At 40.5% G+C, this 19,935-nt stretch overlaps 1 protein-coding gene across 1 annotated transcript in view; it reads right to left on the reverse strand.

Annotated features, from left to right (window-relative positions):
• The window catches only part of cacna1aa (calcium channel, voltage-dependent, P/Q type, alpha 1A subunit, a), a 149,318-nt gene extending 133,603 nt beyond the window's left edge, over window positions 1–15,715 (reverse strand). Inside the window, exon 1 of the mRNA XM_055152342.1 lies at window positions 15,375–15,715. Coding sequence (XP_055008317.1) covers window positions 15,375–15,715 — 341 coding nt within the window. The remainder of the gene's footprint in view (window positions 1–15,374) is intronic.
• Between the last annotated feature and the right edge of the window lie 4,220 nt (window positions 15,716–19,935).

Raw genomic sequence — 19,935 nt, forward strand, 5'->3', positions numbered from 1 at the left:
AGTATTGAAGAAGTGTGTATCCTAGGCAACCAGCCAACAGGTCACTATTATTGTATAAGAAGTTCAAACGAGAGGTCCTATATTACTCAAAATTGACTCTTGTGAGCTTTAAAACATGTTAGAATGTTGTTACCTCATCAAAAACAGACCAGGAGTTGTATTTTATTTCATTCACACATGTTTGAGTCACCCTTTATTATAAGTCTGTCCACATTGCTTAAGCTCAAAACGCTTTGTTCCACCTTGTGATGTCAAGAAGCTGTAGTTTTCAAATGAACCGCTACCTTTTATCTTTTATTCAGTATAAATATGGCAATTCCAGGGCTGAAATAATCCACGATTCTACTGAAGATGTATGAAGATGAAAACACAGTGGAGCACTTCCTGTATTGCCGCATGACATCACAAAGTGGAACAGAGTGTTTTCTGTTTGAGAGAAGCCTAAAAATGCAGGGTTTGTGTGTTAAACATGTGTGAATGAAACAAAACACAACTCCACGTCTGTTATTGATGAGGAAACTACATTATAACACAGATCAGAAAACAGCGTAATATAGAACATTGTAATTTCAAATCACACATACACTGAGCTCTCTTTGAAATTACTGATCCAAATGAGTGACGGTAATTAGGAAAAAGTTAATTAAAATCACACAAAACTAAGAGGATGTTAAGCCAATAGTTACCATCTGACAGAGGCGAACTGGAGAGTGTCCAATTAATAATTTAAACTCTGCAGTCCGTACATCGCTAACTCCCCTCAGCAAGCTTCTCCCTCACACTACAGCTTCAGCTCCAGCTCCTCTACTGCTCTGGCCGCGAACGCCTGCCCTAGATTCCAAAAAAGCACTCGAAATACACAAGAAAAACAAACTCACATGCAGCATTTGTCATATTAAAGGGGCCACAGACGATTTTTTTCATGAAGTTCCAAAAAAAAATTCAAGGGAAAAATGGTTTTGTCTCAGTAAAAGTAGGTAGTTCCTAAAGGGTCAGATTTAGAAGGTAATGTGCTGTCTGTAGCTAATTATAATCGCGTATCTATAGTCCGCGAACCAGGAAGTGAAGCTGATCCGTTGTTAGCATGCTAGTTGTTATTAGCATTATCATTTTATGCTATTTTATATAATGAAGTTCTTCTTTTTTCATAGTGCAGAAATGTTGAGATTGTGGATTGTGCGTAAATAAAATAAAGCACATTCCTGGTATATTTCTGTAACAGTAAAGTGAGGCTGATGTGTTGTTAGCATGCTAGTTATTGGTAGCATTATTGTTTTGGCTATCGAAAGTTTAAAATGTTCTTCTTTTGTAGTGTAGGAAACATTATGATTGTGGATTGTACGTAAATAAAATAAAGCACATTCCTGTAACCCTGAAGTGAGGCTGATGTGCTGTTAGCATGCTAGTTGTTTGTAGCATTATTGCTCTGGCTGACAGTTTAAAATGAGGTTCTTTTTTGTAGTGTAGAAATGTTAAGATTGTAGATTGTGTGTAAATGAAATAAACCACATTTCTGGTATATTTCTGTGACCAGGAAGTGAGGCTGATGCGCTGTTAGCATGCTAGTTGTTGCTATCATTATCACTCTGGCTATTGACAGTTTAAAATTAAGTTCTTCTTTTGTTGTAGTGTAGAAATGTTAAGGTTGTGGATTGTGCATGAATAAAATAAAGCACATTCCTAATACATTTCTGTAACCAGGAGGTGAGGCTGATGCACTCTTAGCATGCTAGTTGTTAGCATTATTGCTCTGGCTATTGACAGTTTAAATAAATAAATAAATAAAAACATTTTTTGTAGCGTAGAAACATCAAAATTGTGGATTGTGTGTAAATAAAATAAAGCACATTCCTGGTATATTTCTGTAACCATTAAGTGAAACTGATGTGCTGTTAGCATGCTAGTTGTTGTGAACATTACAGTTCTGGAAGTTTAAAATGAACTATTGCTTTTTTTGTAAACATGGAGGAGCACTTCTGGATTACAGTGGGAGCTAGTGGATTCAACTATTTCAAGCTTTTCAGAAGAAAATTGTGAATAACACATAAAAAAAAATAATAATAAAGCACATTCCTGGTATATTTCTGTAAGCAGAAGGTGAGGCTGATGCACTGTTAGCATGCTAGTTGTTGCTATCATTATTGCGCTGGCTATTGAAAGTTTAAAATGAACTAGTCCTTTTGTAGTAGTGTAGAAACTTGAAAAACACAGAGGAGCACTTGTAGAAATCCAGTTCCGAAATGCGGTTCAGAGAAATCGAATCGAAAAAAGTTGTCATAAAATAGAGACGGAAAGATGTAAAAGTATTTAAAAAGGCAGAATAAAATACAATATGTCCCCTTAAGAGCTGTTGAGAGACGCGTGGAGACAGCTGCAGATCTGGAGAGCCATTTGATCTCATTGATTTTGGTTCAGGAGGATCAGGTATTAAAGACACTGTTACACGAGGAGAAGACGAACACAAAGGCTCCAGCGAGAAGCAGCGGAAATCAGTCTGGAGGTTTGGACACGCTCAGGTTTGGACTGGTGTAGTGCTGGTTTAGTCCTGGTTTAGTCCTGGTTAAATCCTGGTGTGGTCATGGTTTAGTCTTGGTTTGGTTCTGGTTTAGTCCTGGTTTAGTCTTGGTTTGGGCCTGTTTTAGTCCTGGTGTAGTCCTGATTCTGTCCTGGTGTAGTCCTGGTTCAGTCCTGGTTTAGTCCTGGTTCAGTCCTGATGTAGTCCTAATTTGGCCCTTGTTTAGTCCTTGTTTAATCTTGGTTTAGTCTTGGTTTGGTCCGGGTTTAGTCTTGGTTGGGTCCTGTAGTCCTAGTTTAGTTCCGGTTTTGTCCTAGTTTGGTTCTAGTTCAGTTCTGGTTCAGTTCTGGTTTAGTCCTGGTTTAGTCCTGGTTTAGTCCTGTTTGGGTCCCGGTTTGGTCCTGGTTTAGTCCTGGTTGGGTCCAGGTTTGGTCTTGGTTTAGTCCTAGTTTAATCCTGGCTTAATCCTTCTGGTTTATTTCTGGTTTCGTCGTGGTTTAGTCTTTAGTCCTGGTTTAGTTCTGATCTAGTACTCGCCTAGTACTGGTTTGGTGCAGGTTTAGTCTTTGTTTAGTCCTGGTCTAATACTGGCTTAGTCCTTCTGGTTTAGTCCTGGTTTGGTCCTGGTTTAGTTTCAGTTTAGTCCTTGTTCAGTCCTTGTTTAGTCCTGGTCTAGTACTGGTCTAATACTGGCTTAGTCCTTCTGGTTTAGTTCTGGTTTGGTCCTGGTTTTGTCCTGGTTTGGTCCTGGTTTATTCCTGCTTTAGTTCTGGTCTAGCACTCATCTAGTACTGGTTTAGTCCTAGTTTGTTTCTGGTTTAGTTTCGGTTTTGTCCTGTTTTAGTCCTGGTCTAGTTCTGGTTTGGTCCTGGCTTAGTCCTTCTGGTTTAGTTCTGGTCTGTTTTTGAGGAGATAACAACATTATAACATGTTTTAAAGCTCACAAGACTCAATTTTGTGTAATATAATAATCAAACTTTTAAACCATCAACAAACAAAACTCGCAATACAAAGATCAAATAATTCCACCAAGTCAATGTCTCTTTTTCCTACAAGCGACTCAATTACATCACAAATGCTCCAGATTTATCCTTGCTTCCTCTAACCATGTCTCCATAATGTACTTAAAAGAGTAATACCCAATTTTTACCATCTTAAAAATGTGAAAAACAGAACTGGATCATTTTAAAGAGTTTGCAGCGCTCCAAAGTTCCTCCTCTCTTACTTTATGCATTCAGAACAGCCTAATTATTCACCGCAATGAGTTGAGAAGCACTTTTCACATCTCTTACTGATTATCGGAAAATAAAACGCTTTCGAATTAGTTGCCGACAGCGCACGGAAGAAGATACGTTTCGACTTCAAGACACGTGTTCTGCTCAAATACATGGAAAATAAAATAAAAAATCAGGTACAGGGTCTTTAAATCAGGTCATTTAACTGTAACATTTCACATTTGGTAGCTTTAGTAACTAGTTCAACTGTAATTAATGTGCAAAACTGCTCAAAGACAACGAATAAGAATTGCTAAGGAGAGCAAGGAGTAGTTAAAATGAGGCGAAAAACAGTAGCTGCTATTGTCAAAACGGATAAGTAGCAGATTAGAGGTTGTCGATTTCGATACTAACGAATAGACTCGATACTCAATACCGATCAGTGATGAGAAAAATACTTTGAAAATGTGTTTTTAGTTACAAAATACCAAATAGCTGAATTAAAATGTGTTTTGTAATTTATTCTGTGAGTACTGCATTCTAGGGATGTACCACTAACCCAAATATCGTGATATCGTATCGTCGAAAGTCTCACAATAATATCGTGAGTTGTCAGAATATATCAAAATACAAGTTCCTTTAATTAAACGCATTTTCTTATAGTAGCAACAGCTTGTAAACATCGGGAACTACATATCCCATGATTCATTTCAGCGCAGACAACATGAAGTTTTTGATGTTTTTACTTGAATTCTTGGGATTATGATGGAATAATTCACACCACAATCTTGTCAATGTATTTTAAAAGCAAAAAAGCATCCATCTACAATTATATCAGCCTCTCCAAAATGTCAAAATAAATATCGTATGGAGAGATTTGGGTATCATTACATCTCTACTGCATTCTGAATACTTTTACTTTGATTTGGATTAGTTTATAGTGTTTCAAAATGTGACATAACGATCAGAAGATTGTTTTTGTTGTGCTGTTTGTTTTTCACTAATACTGTGCAGTTCAGAGCCAAAAGTACATGACAAAGTACTGCCGTGTATTTCTTTTGATTTAGTAAAACTCAAATTCTGAATCAGAGTCCTGCACCGAGTCGGTTACCCGCAAATAGTTGCTGAAACAGGTGGGTATTCATTTTCTTTATTACTGAAACCATCAGCGGAGGTGATTGGCTTGGCCCTGCTTTGGGTTTGCCTTGGTTTAGTCCTGGTTTAGTCCTGGTTCAGTCCTGGTTTAGTCCTGGTCCAGTCCTGGTTTAGTCCTGGAGACCGGCTTGGTGGTTATGGCATGTATATATTTATGCTAATGACACTGGTTCAGTCCTGGTTCAGTCCTGGTCCAATCCTTGTTTAGTTCTGGTCTAGACCTGGTCCAGTCCTGGTGTAGTCCTGGCAATCAGCTCTGCAGTTACAGCACGTATATATTTAGATGGTTTGGGCACTTTTAGGTTTGGACTGGTTTAGTCCTGGTTTAGTCCTGGTTTAGTCCTAGTTTAGTCCTAGTTTTGTCCTGGTTTGGTCCTGGTTTACTCCTAGTTTAGATCTGGTTTAGTCCTGGTTTAGTTTTGGTTTACTTCTGGTTTAGTCCTGGTTTAGTTCTGGTTTGGTCCTAGTTTGGTCCTGGTTTAGTCCTGGTCCAGTCCTGGTTAAGTCCTGGTGCAGTCCCGGTTTAGTCCTGGTCCAGTCCTGGTTTAGACCTGGTTTAGACCTGGTTTAATCCTGGTGTAGTCCTGTCGATCGGCTCTGCAGTTGCGACGTGTATACATTTATAATCTGTTAATGACACGGCGTAGTTTCAGTCCTGGTTTAGTCCTGGTTTAGTCCTGAACTACTGGGCTGTCGGACTAATGGACTAACCCCGATTTATCACAGGCACGGGCAGGTAACGGGTCAAATCTTAACGGGTCCAGGCGGGCATGGGTCTCTAAAAATGGACTAGTACCGTTACTTATTTTCGGTACACATTTTCAGTAACTTCCCAACACTGATACCGATTCCGACGGCTCAGTAATAATTAAAAACACTAATTATTTAGACAATATAATGTGAATTTCAATATTAAATCATATATTCGATGTGGTTTTATATCTGTGTGTGTCTTCAGTCAGTCTTCATTTAGTTTCAGTATCGATTAGAGGATGATTTTCGATACTTCTGACTATCCCGAAAGCTAAAACTACATTGCGATAACGAACAAATTAAAAAATAGGGGTAATTTTGCGGCCATACTGGTTGTGTTATATATATATTTCTGTCCGGGCTAAACATTACAATCAATACTTGGAGCTTTTATCGACTTCCTCTCCACTTACAGGGAAGCACTATTTAATGTGGGTCCATATTACATGCCACCACAGCACGGAGCCCACATGTAATCTGCTTATGCGACCGCTTCATGTACCAACAAAGTACGCCGAACTCAGTGTACGACTTAAAGGGGATGTTCGGGAATGTTCCACAGTGTGACTTTAAACAGCTCGACATTAAATTTATTCAATTACAGGTGGTTTTAGAGCTCAAAAATATACCTGTAACTTGGCCTGGTTTGATAGAAGATAGAAAGGTTTAATGCCATTCCAGACAAAGCAATAACGTCTCCGTGTAATAGAAAAGTTACACAATGCGTCTTTAAGCTTACTCAGATTTGTATTGGATGTTAAAGTATTGGCATTATTCACGCTTACGTCACAAACTAGATAGACGTTTGGAAAGATGCGATGACAACTTCCAGCAGGTTCTTTTTGAGGTAGTAAGTCTAAAAAAAATGTAGGAAAAATGGGAAAATGGCCCAGTTTTAGTCCAATGAGATTCATTTGGTCTTATGTTATTAGGTTGTTTTTACAGATCAAGAGTTTGTTTTCATACCTGACAGTTTCGAGTGCTCACTAGTGGGCTTCCTCAGAGTGAGCAGTCGAAACTGTCACGTATGAAAACAAACTCTTGGTCTGTGAAAAGAACCTAACAACATGGCCCAGTTTTCTTCATCTTCATGTCATTGTAGTGTTCTGTTATGTTCGGCAAATCAACAATTACACCCACGCCTCAGTTTTCATCATTTCCCGTCTGACGCACAACTCCGAGCGCACTGGGTTCATGTGATTAGAAGAGACGAGGGAGCCAAAGTCAAGATTATTCCAAACAGCACATACGTATGCAGTAGAGCCCTAAACTCCTGGGACCCTACACAAAACAATGCGGCGCAGGACGCATTTTGAAAGCTCACTGCTGGCAGGGGCGGGAGCGGGACTGCACAATGAGGGAGTGGGCATTGACATGATAAACTGCAGATCCACAAATTAAATTTGAGTGTAAAGTAAAATATGCAAATGATTAATTTGTGCTGAATACTTTATTTGGCATTATTAAAAACATTTTAAGCAGCCTAAATTTGTGGATGTGGTCTAATTTTGTGCGCATTTTAGACAATTCCTTTCCGTTTCTTCCTGTTTGATAAAACTTAAAAATGCGAACGTCACCAATTTGTGGGATTTGTGAGCGGGAGCGGGATAAAATATCACCAATGCGGGTGGGAGCAGGAATGAAAATTCTGTTCCGCACAAACCTCTAGTATCTTCAGTTTTCATTTTACCGTTGATGACATTGCTCGGTGTGCCCAGAGTCAGGAACTAGACCGGAAGTTGTCATCGCAGCTTTCCAAATGTCTTCCAAACATGAATAGACTGGTCAAAATTGTCTTGCGTTTGAAGGTTGAGTTGAGTGCTCAGAAAAATTCAATTCTCACTTACCCCCTGTCCCCGCCCACAACTTTTTGAAAAATTCAGGCTCACAGATACACATTAAAAGATATTGTGTAGCCGTTTTTCTTAAATAAAAGCGGCATAAATGAAAATCTCCTGCTTGCTTTGCGTGGGATCCAGAATATACACTTCTTCAACACTTCAACACGAAGATGCGAGTCTGGTCACGGTTAAATCCATCCCGTTTTCAGATGGGTGCGATTGACAGGCGGAGTAGCCAGTCAGGGACATCACAAAAAATAAAGGGAAAAATATATCAGAGGGAACTGAAAAACATTTTTGTTCATCATGTCCAAATCTGATTGGACGATGATGTTTGGACACAACAAAGGACACGGGAACTACCAGACTGATCAATCTGTATTAAAAAAAGCAATAATATACGGCTGTGATAGGTTATATAGGCTTATGTAAATTCTTTGTTTAAACGTGCACTGTGTAACTTTTTGTTTGGGCCTCTGTCACCTGCTTGTTTCTATAGATATGTCATTGCTTTGCCTGGTATGACATTAAACAGCTCTACTTCACACTTATTCAATTACAGGTGGTTTTATAGCTCAAAAATATCTGGCAAAACAGACATTCTGACTGTGAGCCTCTCTCTGTGTTGTCTCTCCACAGATCTGACCTGTAATTCGATCTAGTTTGGCCTCCATGAAAATAGAGAGGTTTAATACCATACTGCGAGACAAAGCAAAAACATCTCCATGGAGAAAAGCATTTGCCGGACCCTCCACGAGAAAAGTAACACAATGCAGCTTTAATATTGCACCATAATGCCAAAGCGAGTTCCTAGTCGGGCAATAAAACTTATTCTGATTATGGCTGTGATTGCCATGGACACGGTGCCAGCTGCAGAGAAACCACTTACGAGTTATTACATCAGAATTGCAGTTTACAATCACCAAAATGTAACAATAATGTAATGATCTACTTATATGTTTTTGGATTATTTCAACATTATTCTGATTCTGTTTTAACAACGCACCAAAAATATGCTCAAATTTGCTTTTAAAAGTCTTGGTTGAGGTTCAAGTTTAGCTCAAAATATGAATAGGCCCTAGAATTAAAGGGTTCATATAACGCTATTTTCTGATCTATGTTATAATATTGTTCCATCATACAATAAGGAAGTGCTCCACTGTGTTTTTAAACTCCACACACCTTCACTAGAATAATCTGGATAATTTCTGCACTGAAATTGCCAAAATCTACAGAACTAAAGGGAAAAAGGAGCTGAAACTTGAAAACTACCCCTGATATCATGACCTCACAAGGTGGAGCAGAGCATTTTGAGCTGTGTAAATGTAGACAGAATAAAAATAAAGTGTTACTCAAACATGTAAATGAAACAAAACGCAGCACAGTTTTCAGATTGTTATAACTTGAAGGATATTGACTTAGGATGTGTTCACATTTGTCATGATTTGGTCCTGGTTTGAGCCCAGTTTAGTCCTGATGTAGACTTGGTTTGGTCCTTTTCTAGTCCTGGTTTAGTTCTGTCCAGTCCATGTTTAGTCCCAGTTTTGAGGTGGGGTTTAGATAGTGAGGAATCAAATGAAAGAGTCCTTTTAGGTTTAAAGAGCTCATATTAGAATATTTTCCTCATCACAAACAGACCTGGAGTTGTGTTTTGTTTCATTCACCCAAGTTTGACACACAAACCCTGAATATTAAGGCGGAGTTCTTCTCTCAAACAGAAAACACTCCGTTCCACGTCGTGAGGTCATGTGGTGATACAGGAAGTGCTCCACTGTGTTTTTAAACTCCATACACCTTCACTAGAATCATTTGGATCAATTCAGCCCTAGAATTGCCAAACGCTACTGAGCAAAAGATAAAAGGTAGCTGTTGACTTGAAAACAAGGGGGAACAGAGCATTTTGAGCTTTGGAAATGTAGACAGACTCATAATAAAGAGTTACTCAAACATGTGTGTATGAAAAAAAACACAACTCCAGGTCTGTTTTTGATGAGATAACAACATTATAACTTGACTTAAACCTCACAAGAGTCAATTTTGCATAATATTGGACTTTTATTCTAATCAGGCTGGAGCCACCTAGTGCCTCCGCTCAATTCCATTCCTCTCCAGCGACTAGGTCAGGAATCGTAATATACTAGACGGTTTGCAAGAACCCCGGAAGTTGTAGACCGCGCACCGACCAATCAGTGAAGAGCTGTGAAGCCATGACGTCAAACTCAAGCATCTGTTTGGTCCTTTTTGTGGTGCAGCACAACAGTAAACAAAGCGGCTGAGATGGATGTCGACGAAGACAGACTTTCTGTGTTGGCAACGATTCCCGAGATCGAGGATTTAAAGCCGTAACAAAAGGAATGTTCGGTGAATTTTATCAAAGGGAAAGACGTTATTGCCCTTCTTCCTACGGGATTTGGGAAAAGCTTAATATATTAGTTAGCCCCGTTACATTACATACGTCAAAACCAAATAGCAGCGATTGGTTAAATAAAAAAAGTACCCGCCTACAGTCGAGCAAACGAATCCTAATGCTACGAAGTCCTGAATCAGGCTACTTTTATTCATAAAAGGGCAGAAATATAACTTTATACTCTTGCTTGGGATATTACACCAAACGTTTTCGGCCTCTTTTAATAGTTTAAATCACCGACAATATACTCGATATTCTAATTTTGCATATCTCCAAAACAACAACTGCTATATTATTCTTTATCTATATCACCATATCTACAAATCTAAGGTGTATGGGCTTTAAAAACATGGAGGAGCTTGGATAACAGAAAACGGCAACCGATTTCAATTCTATAGATGGAGACTGACCAACTACTCAAGAGTACTGAAATGTTTAACAAAAGCCCAACTGCATGGAGGCTTAATAACCCTGCACTAACTATACTGTCCTACAGGGAGCAATAGGGACGCACAGGACAAGGTCAAACCAGGCATCCGGGTCAAAGTTCACCGGAGCAATTGATAGGTGGAGATTGCATTTCTGGGCCCAGAGGAGTCCTGAGTCACGTGGCGTCTTATTTATGAGCCTGTGATGTAACAGCACAAAGTGGTTACTACATTAGTGACGATAAATCGACTAGGATAGCGATAGATAAGCTGAAAGAATAATGTGTAATTGAAGATATTATAAAAAGGTGAGTTTAAAGGTTCTGTATTAGGCAAAATTGACTCTTGTGAGCTTTAAGTCATGTTAGAAAGTTGTTACCTCGTCAAAAACATACCTGGAGTTAAGGCCGTGCAATTAATCGATTTTTGATCACGATTTTGATTTGTGTGTCTTTAAATGATCTGCAAACTCATTTAATTGAGTTGAAACAATTTAAGACTTAACAATGTGTATATTGGGATAGTTTTAATATAAATAAGTGCATTTATTTTATTTTTTTAAACATACAAATTGTAAAACAGCTGGATATATAGTTTATTTTGGATACATTTATGCTTTTCTATGCCTTATTTCATGTTCAAAGTATATTTTAATCATTTTTTATGTTTTATACGTCACAAAACTGCTCTAAGGTATTTATTTGTAACCTATATTTATTTTCAAGTTGAAAGTTTTTCGTAAATTATCAATAACAATGTGTTTTTTGAGAGAAAATTACTGAATAAATGCATTGTGTAACTAAAAAATAATCGTTTGAATGTTCGGGATTTCAATATTGACCAAAATAATCGTGATAATGATTTTTTTCCACAATCGAGCAGCCCTACCTGGAGTGGTGTTTTGTTTCATTCACACAGGTTTTGAGTAACTCTTTATAGCTCAAAATGCTCTGCTCCACTTTGTGATGTCATGAAGCTGTAGTTTTCAAGTTAGTTTAGTAGAGATGAGCAATTCCAGGGCTGAAATTATCCGAATGATTCTAATGAAGGTGTGTGGAGTTTAAAAGCACAGTGGGGCACTTCTTGTATTACCACATGACATCACAAGGTGGAACAGGGTTGGTTTTCTGTTTGAGAGAAGAACTTAGTCTTTCTGAGAATGAAACAAAACACGACTCCAGGTCTGTTTGTGATGAGGAAAACAGTGTAATATGAGCCCTTTAAACCTAAAAGAACTCTCTAATTTGAATCCTCACTACCTAAACCACACCTCAAACCTGCGATTAAACATGGACTAGACAGAACTAAACCAGGACTAGAAAAGGCCCAAACCAAGTCTACATCAGGACTAAACTGGGCTCAGACCAGGACCAAATCATGACAAATGTGAACACATCCTAAGTCATGTTGAATTAAAAATATCCTTCAAGTTATAACCATTGAAAACTGAGTTGCATTTTGTTTCATTTACATGTTTTGAGAAACGCTTTATTATTAGTCTGTCTACATCTCCAAAGCTCAAAATGCTCTGTTCCACCTTGTGAGGTCATGAATTAGTAGTTTTCAAGTTAACATCTACCTTTTAACTTTAGTTCAGTAGAGTTTGGCAATTCCAGTGTAGAAATTATCCAAATTATTCTAATGAAGGTGTGTGGAGTTTAGAAACACAGTGGAGCTCTTCCTGTATCACATTAAGTGTTTTTTTTTTTTCCAATTTGAGAGAAGAAATCAGCCTAAATCTGCAGGGTTTGTGTGTTAAAACATGTGTGAGTGAAACAAAACACAACTCCAGGTCTGTTCGTAATGAGGAATGTATAATGTGAGCCCTTTAAAATATTACCACTATTATTTTTTCTGCCTATAAATTTCTATTAACAATAAAAAAAAAACGTAATATATTTCTTGTTTGTACATAGTAGAATACAACTAGGATCACTGAGCAATTAAAGCAGTCCCACATAGAGTAGTATCCGTGCTTTTATGTGCAAGCTACTATTAGTACCTCAGCAGCGGAGTGAGAGAGGAAGTGCCATCGCTGCATAACAGGGCACGGTTAGTCACAATATGCAGAGTGCGCAAACACACCAAAAGCACAATTCTTACTTCGAAAACTAGTAGTAAAAAGTACTTTAGGAATACTAACGTGACATCTGCTCCGACTATAGCAGACGCAATATAACATCTGCGATTATTAGAAACCAGAGATGGGGCAAGTCGTGATTTGGACTCGAGTCGCTATTTTTCGGATTTGAGACCTGACTTGATGAAATGGACTAAGACTTGGGACTTGGCTTGGACTTGAAGGTCAGTGAGTTTGGACTTGACTTGGACTTGAGGCCAGTGATTTGACAAGCACTTTTAAATCTGAATTCTTTCTGTTCTGACCATAATGACTCACAATAAGATCTTGTCAAGACATTTAAAAAGGAAAAATTTACCTTTCTACAATACATACTCTATAAATACTCATATATAAATATACTATGATTTTTAAGTACAATTTATCTTAAAATAAATATAAATTGCAAAAATCTAAGCTTTTTAAAGACTTGAAATGACTTGAAACTCAAAGCAGACAACTTGGACTTGACTTGGACTCATGGGCCAGTGACTTGAGACTCGACTTGGACTTTCCTGTCTTTGACTTGGGACTTGACTCGGACTTGAGACTTACTTGAGACTTGCAAAACGACGACTTGGTCCCACCTCTGTTAGTAACTACTGCCACTACCAAAGCTACTGATACTTTACAGTGATATCACGCTGGTGGATGTCCTAATCTACATGTGTGTCTATGGGCGGAATGTCAAGCGGTTGCCATGGCGACACAATTAGTAAACACCGACAAAATGTGTTAAGGTGGTCTGAAAGCTCAAGAAAAAAAACACAAAATGGATTTAAATGGGAGCGTGCCTGTGTTCCCTCAGCCCTATGTTCCCTCATTTCTAAGTTGTTTTTTTTTTTCCAAAATTAGGCCCTGTGTTCCCAGATTTCTTTTATCATCAGTTTGCATCAGAATTTCTCCCCATTTCTCCCAGTTTGGTAGTCAATTACGCCCAACATACTGTATTATCCTGCAGCAGTTGACTACAGATGTAATGCAGAGGTCACGGTGCAAAGGATCCTAGGTTGAAATTACTCTGAATCAACCCTTTAAATGCAGTATATAAAAATAAAAATGACTTGATTTAGAGTTTAATTTTGAGAAAAGAAAATCTTAGAAATTAATAAAATATTACCAATAAGGGAACATAGGGCTGACACCATTTAATTTAAAGGATGCATTTTCCAGAAGTTTGTGATTAGTCAGAGCATGAATTTCAACTAAAAGCTGACCCAACCTCAAAACTGGGACTAAAAATGGACAAAACAGAACTAAACCGGGACTAGAAAAGGACCAAACCAAGTCTACATCAGGACTAAACTGGGCTCAAACCAGGATCAAATCACGACAAATGTGAACACATCCTAAATCATGTTATAAAAATTTGAAAACTGAGTTGCTTTTTGTTTTATTTATATGTTTTAATTTGAGAGTGACTGTATCTAATGCTCGGTACCTTGTGATGGTAAAGTTATGTGTGAAAGTCTTGTTTAACATTTTAAGTCAGCTATTTTTGGTCAGATTGTGTTAAAACAAAGCTCAGATTAAGTCTAACATGAATAACGGTGCTTCAGACGGAGTAGTGCTTCCAGATAGCGTCACAACCCCAAGTATCAGTGGTTCATGTTCTAGAAATGGATGGTGTCATGATTTCAGATGGAAGGCAGGGGCCTATGCATAACTCTACGGGAGACTTACTGTTTTTGAAATCAATTTTTTAAAACGTATCATTATTTGTTTAGGATCGGCTCCACAAACTCGCCATCTTAATCATGTGTTAAAGTCCTTTCTACCGACGACAATCACGTCTTACGGCTTGAATAATGGCACCACTTTCTGAAGGCGATGGGAGAAATAATGTTGCTTTTGTTTATTTATGCTGACAGAGAAGATGTTGACCTTTGTGCCAGTTTTAGTCATGTGTGGATAGGACCAGTAATTACAGAGATATTAAAGACACATTAACCGCGAACCAGGTGGATAAATCTGCAATCTGACAGTTAAACGGTAAATTTCACCATAGGATTCTGACCTGTCTTCCAGCTCGGTCTGAAATACGAGTGTTAGTATGTCGTGATGTCAGGAGCACGCAGCAATATGTCCAGAACTTCAATCATATACACAGAAGAGACATTTCTACAGCAAAAACAAATCAATTCCTACTACAATCTGAAATCCCAGTATTCACAAGACCATCACCATCACCATTTGGCTAAATGAAACTGAGAGGAGGCTCTATGCTCCATGTTCAGCTGTACAATAAAGGCTACACTGAGTCTGCTTTCTAGAATGATTTTAGGAGTCAGCCCAAATGTGTTTCAGGTACAGTAGCTGTTTGTTCTCCGGTGATGTGAGAGGGAAAGAGCCGACACAAACGCACAGAGACGCTCCCACAGCCCGCTGCACAGAACGGAGCTGAACACTCAGGCACCTGCAGCTCGCTGATAGCAGCGCGCGCTCGCACAATTACTGTCGCTTATTTTCATCTTCCTTCTCACCTTTCCTCCTCCCATCCCCCTCTCTCTGCTCTCCATTCCTCTGTACCTCTGTGTATGCTCGGCACCGCACATGCTGACATCAGCACCCCCCCTCCTCTCCCCACACACACACATACACACCCCAACACACACACACACACACAAACACACGCGCGCACCAGCACATGCACGCGGCGCGTATATCAAGCAGGTTCCAACTCCAGTGTGACGCGGAACAACTAACAAATGTGATTGATGTTGATCAACAGCCTCGTAAAAAGTGCTGTTAGTTCACGGCCCTCGCTTTAATTAACTATAAATTCCCAGTCCCGTATTCCCCGCGTCAAAGCGGCTGATACATGTACTTGTAGCTACAGCCGTATACGTGTCACATATCAGGGTGCTTACACTATAGGCCTACCTGCTCCCCAGAGGCCTGGGCACAGCTGCATTACACTCAACACAGTGCGTAAAGGATATGGCCATTCGGTGATCTTTTTGGCGTATTTTCTCACAAAGTTGTCTTCACTAAAGATGAAGAGGGAGCGGTTGACAGTGAAACAGTTCTGGCGCACGGGGATGGGATTATAGAGGGCCATAGTCCGCGCTCTTTGCGCCATGGACTGTTTGTACATTCTCTGGGTCCCGGGGCCTCCAGGGGGCCCGTGCATGCCGTGCGCGCCGTGCCCGTGCATCCCGTGGCCGTGGCCGTGGCCATGGCCGTGACCGTGTCCGTGGGGTCCTCCTTGCCTGCTGCCACCGCGGCCTCCCGCGCCACCGCCGCCATACCTGGCCGGCATCTCGTCTCCGAACCGCGCCATCCTCTACACACCAAGAGCCAATCTTTAAGAAGCAGCGGAGAAGGAGAGCAGGTCTCAGCTGTGCAGCCACACAACATTACATCCCATCTGGATCCGAACGTCTCATGTACTCAACGGGTTGTCTTGTAGAGGCAAAGGCTGAACACCTGCATCCGGCGCTCTGCTGCTGTGCCGCGGCTCGGATCAGTGAAGGAGGCCGCCCATGTACCGATCTGTGCGCGTCTCAGCCAGCGGCCAGCGGCGGAGCTGTGGCGGGGGGAAATTAAACGTGTGTTCCCCGGGTGGGCTGCGCGCGCGGCACGCTCGAGCTGCTGTGGGCTGTCTCCGCTTGGGTGTCCGTCAAACGCAGGATTCGGCCCCAACATAAAATCAACCAGAGGCTGTAGCCCGCTGACATGAATGTTTCATATTGTCCATGGCTCATGCTTTCGCTCCAGTAAAAATGAAACGTGAGGAAGAACGCCTCGAACACGGGCGTCAAGAAAACAGATTGTCCAAAAACACATTGAAAAGCATTGACAGTGTGTCGTCTAGACAAGGCTTGGTGATGTTTCACTTGTCATTTTCAACAAAATATGGCACTCAAAGGCGGAAAAAATCTGCTATTATTTATTTATTTCCGAAACATCCGCAATGTTTGGTACAGTATGTGGCATTGGAGGCTTTACCAATGCGCTGTGGAAAATGAAAAATGAGCGAGGTGACAGTCGCTAGTCTTATTTCAAAGAGAAAATAGAAAATACCGCACTCCATTGATGCGTCGCTGTCATATTCTCCAAAGTGGACGGCACGCTCCTCTCAAGCATCCTCCGCGCTGTGCTCGTCACCTGCGCCTGCATCCAGGAGCCGAGCGGGGACCACGGTGTCGTCAAAGGCGGGGGTACGGCCGCCTGTCGCCCGCCTCACCGCCGCTCATCGTGTCGCCTCGCCGTGGCTCGTCGAAGGTGCACAAGTGCCCGCGCGCTCCCTCAGCATTCCCGCCCCAAAAAGCTCTCCCCTCGGTCCGCACTGATGAGCCCCAATGTCCTGGCAGCTCGTCCGCGGTCTCACTGTCTCACTATCGGCCTCCACTCCTCTGTGCTCGGCCCCGGGGACAGGAGGAGGAGGGAGGGGGGCGCGCGGACGCGTTGAGTAATGGATAAAAGCAGAGCTAAATTAAAACACGGGACTGCAGCTCTCATCCGAGGATTTGCATTTGGTAATATGTGTGCTTTTTGTTTATCTTAATTTGCATGGAATTAAATAATAGAGAAAATGATGAAGGGAGGGAAAGGAGGAGGGGTGAGAGAGAGAGTGAGGGGAGGGGGGGTCTTCTCTGCCTCTGCACCCGCAGCACATGACGCACGCGCTCCGTCCAACTCCAGACGTAGCCGTCACGGACGCTGCTCTGTGTATCACATACGCGTGTGTTTGTGTTCAGCCCTGCCCTGCGTCATGTCCACAGTGACACGCGCGGCACAGGACGCTGCCACCTTCCCCTGCACCAAAATCATATGTTCCACCCTTGTATTCTCCCCACGCGAGGCAGGAGAGCCAGAATGAAGCGGCTGCGTGCGTACGTACAGCTGCAGCCCGAACTCACAATGCTTTCGTATACGTGCGCGTGTTTGTGACGGAAGGTGGAGGGAGAGAGGGATGCTATTCTTAGCAACAGACATTTGGAAATTAATGGACGAAGAGAACTCTTCTCTCCTCTCTCCTCCGCCCCGCCCGCACTGAAACGCGCTGGCTCTTCTCCCCCCTCCCCCTCAACCCCTCACCCCCCTCCTCCTCCTCCTCCTCCTCCTCCTCCACCACCACAACACTGCTCACTACTCAAGGTGTGACCACGGGCTGTACTGCGCTACATTCACGACCATAACAATATCAGACGTTTAGCCTTTTACGCACACGACGTTATGGAAAAAAAAAACGCAACTTAGACTCTCATTAACATTTCCTGCCTCTTTATTGTTGACCTGCGAGATGCTTTTTCCTTATTATCATTGACTCCACACTCCACCAAAAGAACACCATGAGTCACTAACACTGGCCCGTCCTAATTCTTCCCAGAGGAGACCCAAACGTGCCCATATTACGTGACCTAATTGATTGGCTACTACGCAAATAGCCCGCATCTGTGTATGTCTGTGTGTGTGTGTGTGAATGGGAAATGATGACAGCGCACACGTATACACTTTTAAGGGTGACCTGGTGAATTAATAACATAACTTAAAGCAGTGAGAGAGGAAACCGTCCCCCGCGCGTCCGAGGCGATCGATAAGCGGCGCGACCTTAAACGTCCACCCGATAAGTGAGAGAAGGGATCGTTTGGCTCGGTGTCCACTTAGGCAAGACTTCCTGCTGTAAGAAAGCGACTGACCCCAAAGCAAGGGCACGCACGGATGACGTTTGTAAATGTGTAGGCCTACATATTTATTTTTGGTCACCAGTGATGGAAGAAGTACTCGATTACAAGTACAGAAGCCCCCCCAAAAAAACTCAGGTAAAAGTATCTCTTGCTCGCGTTAAAAATAAACTCCTCTGCCTTTTCGGCGAGTCTCAAACTACTACAAAAATACTTTTACTTCCGACTTTCTGTTCAAAAATGCAGTGTATAGAAGTAAAGATAGCTGCTCTCCAATGTAGTGATGTCAAAGTCAAAAGTATCCGCAAACAAAATCAGGTCTAGTCAAGTTAAGATGACTTGAATTAAGAAAGTTTTATCATGATTTGAGTGAATTTAACTTGACATGTAAACTTATCTGCCAATGGAACCAGACTTTTTGCACTTAAAATGTGAAAATACATCTTGCTACACTTGAAATAAGAAAAACCAAAAAATTTTGTGCTTAAAATAAGAAAGAAAATCAAATATTGCTTGAATTAAGAAATACACACTTAGATAATTTTATTTTTCAAGTTAAAATAAATCAAATAAAGTAAAATATTGTTAATTTAAGTCATTTTAACTTACCTAGATATTGTTTTTTCCAGTGTAAGTATTTAAATAAAGTACAGATACATAAAATCTTTAATACTTTTACTCTGTTTCACACCGCTGTTGGTAACTAGTCACTGTATGTTTTTACGAATCATTTGCATGTTGAATGTTGCATCAAAAGTACAAAATTATGACGGGTTATGGAGTTTCTGATACACATTTTGTTTTGCCAATAGAGCTCAACAGACGCTCTGGTTCTGGAAGTATGTTTTCTATTCATTTTTCCTATCAACTTTTTGAAAAAATGTAAATATTAAGAGTTCAAAGATATTATAGAGGCTAAACAACTACAGTACACGTTTTATTTTTTCACCATAAAAAACAGAAAATGTTGTGGAGGGCTCAACTCAGTTCTGTATAATATTAATTGTACGCTTCTTGATTTACGTATTGCGTCACTTTGTACGTGAATAAACAACACCTAAAATAAAAAAAACAACGCAGCTTTAGTCCATGCATGAGCTAAAATTATAAAATGTGTTTATTTTGTAATTCCAAATGCGCTTAAAGAGTCAACAAACGTGCTGTATGTGGCCACTGGACCTGTACAGTGCCGAGGTTTGTGCAAATTAATATCCATAACGCTATTGTTTTTAGTTCAGAAAACAAATTTGAAACAAAAAATTCAGCAAAATGTATTCATAACTTAGTGGTTTATAACATTTCAGAAACAGATTTGAAATAAAATTATAAGTCATGAGTTACTGCATTGCTGATTAGACTTGAGCAAGTGTTCAAACTTTTAAGATTATTAGGATTTTTTTCCGGAAAGTATGACACTGAAATCACTCTTTTATTTTATGATTTGTATTTTTATTTTCACTTCTTTACTCTGCAAACACGGCCAACAAGGAGCTGTATGTGCATTTTTTAGTCAAGTGCTGTCCATGGTGCTGAAATCTGAAATTTGTAGTTTTAAAGATTTTACTTCCTGGTTGGAAATCATGACGTCACGCTTGGAAAATCCATTACTGTTACCTAGCAACCCCGAGGCACACCGGGCCAAAACTCCTCTAATGTACACAGGAATTATTATTTGACAAATACAAATACAGTATAAGATCCTTTCAGGCAGATACAATACTATTCTCACTCTCTCCCTCACATTTTCCCTCTTTTTCTCCTTTTCTCCCTTTATATCACTTGCTTTTTCAGTTCCCCTCGCTCCCCTTTGTTTTCTTTCTCTCTTTCTATATATGTCAATCTTTTCCCTGCATTTCTTTCTCCATCTTCTCCT

This window comes from Boleophthalmus pectinirostris, unplaced genomic scaffold, assembly GCF_026225935.1.
Source record: "Boleophthalmus pectinirostris isolate CB_2022bp ecotype Guang Dong unplaced genomic scaffold, ASM2622593v1 HiC_scaffold_17, whole genome shotgun sequence".
Lineage (NCBI taxonomy): Eukaryota > Metazoa > Chordata > Actinopteri > Gobiiformes > Gobiidae > Boleophthalmus > Boleophthalmus pectinirostris.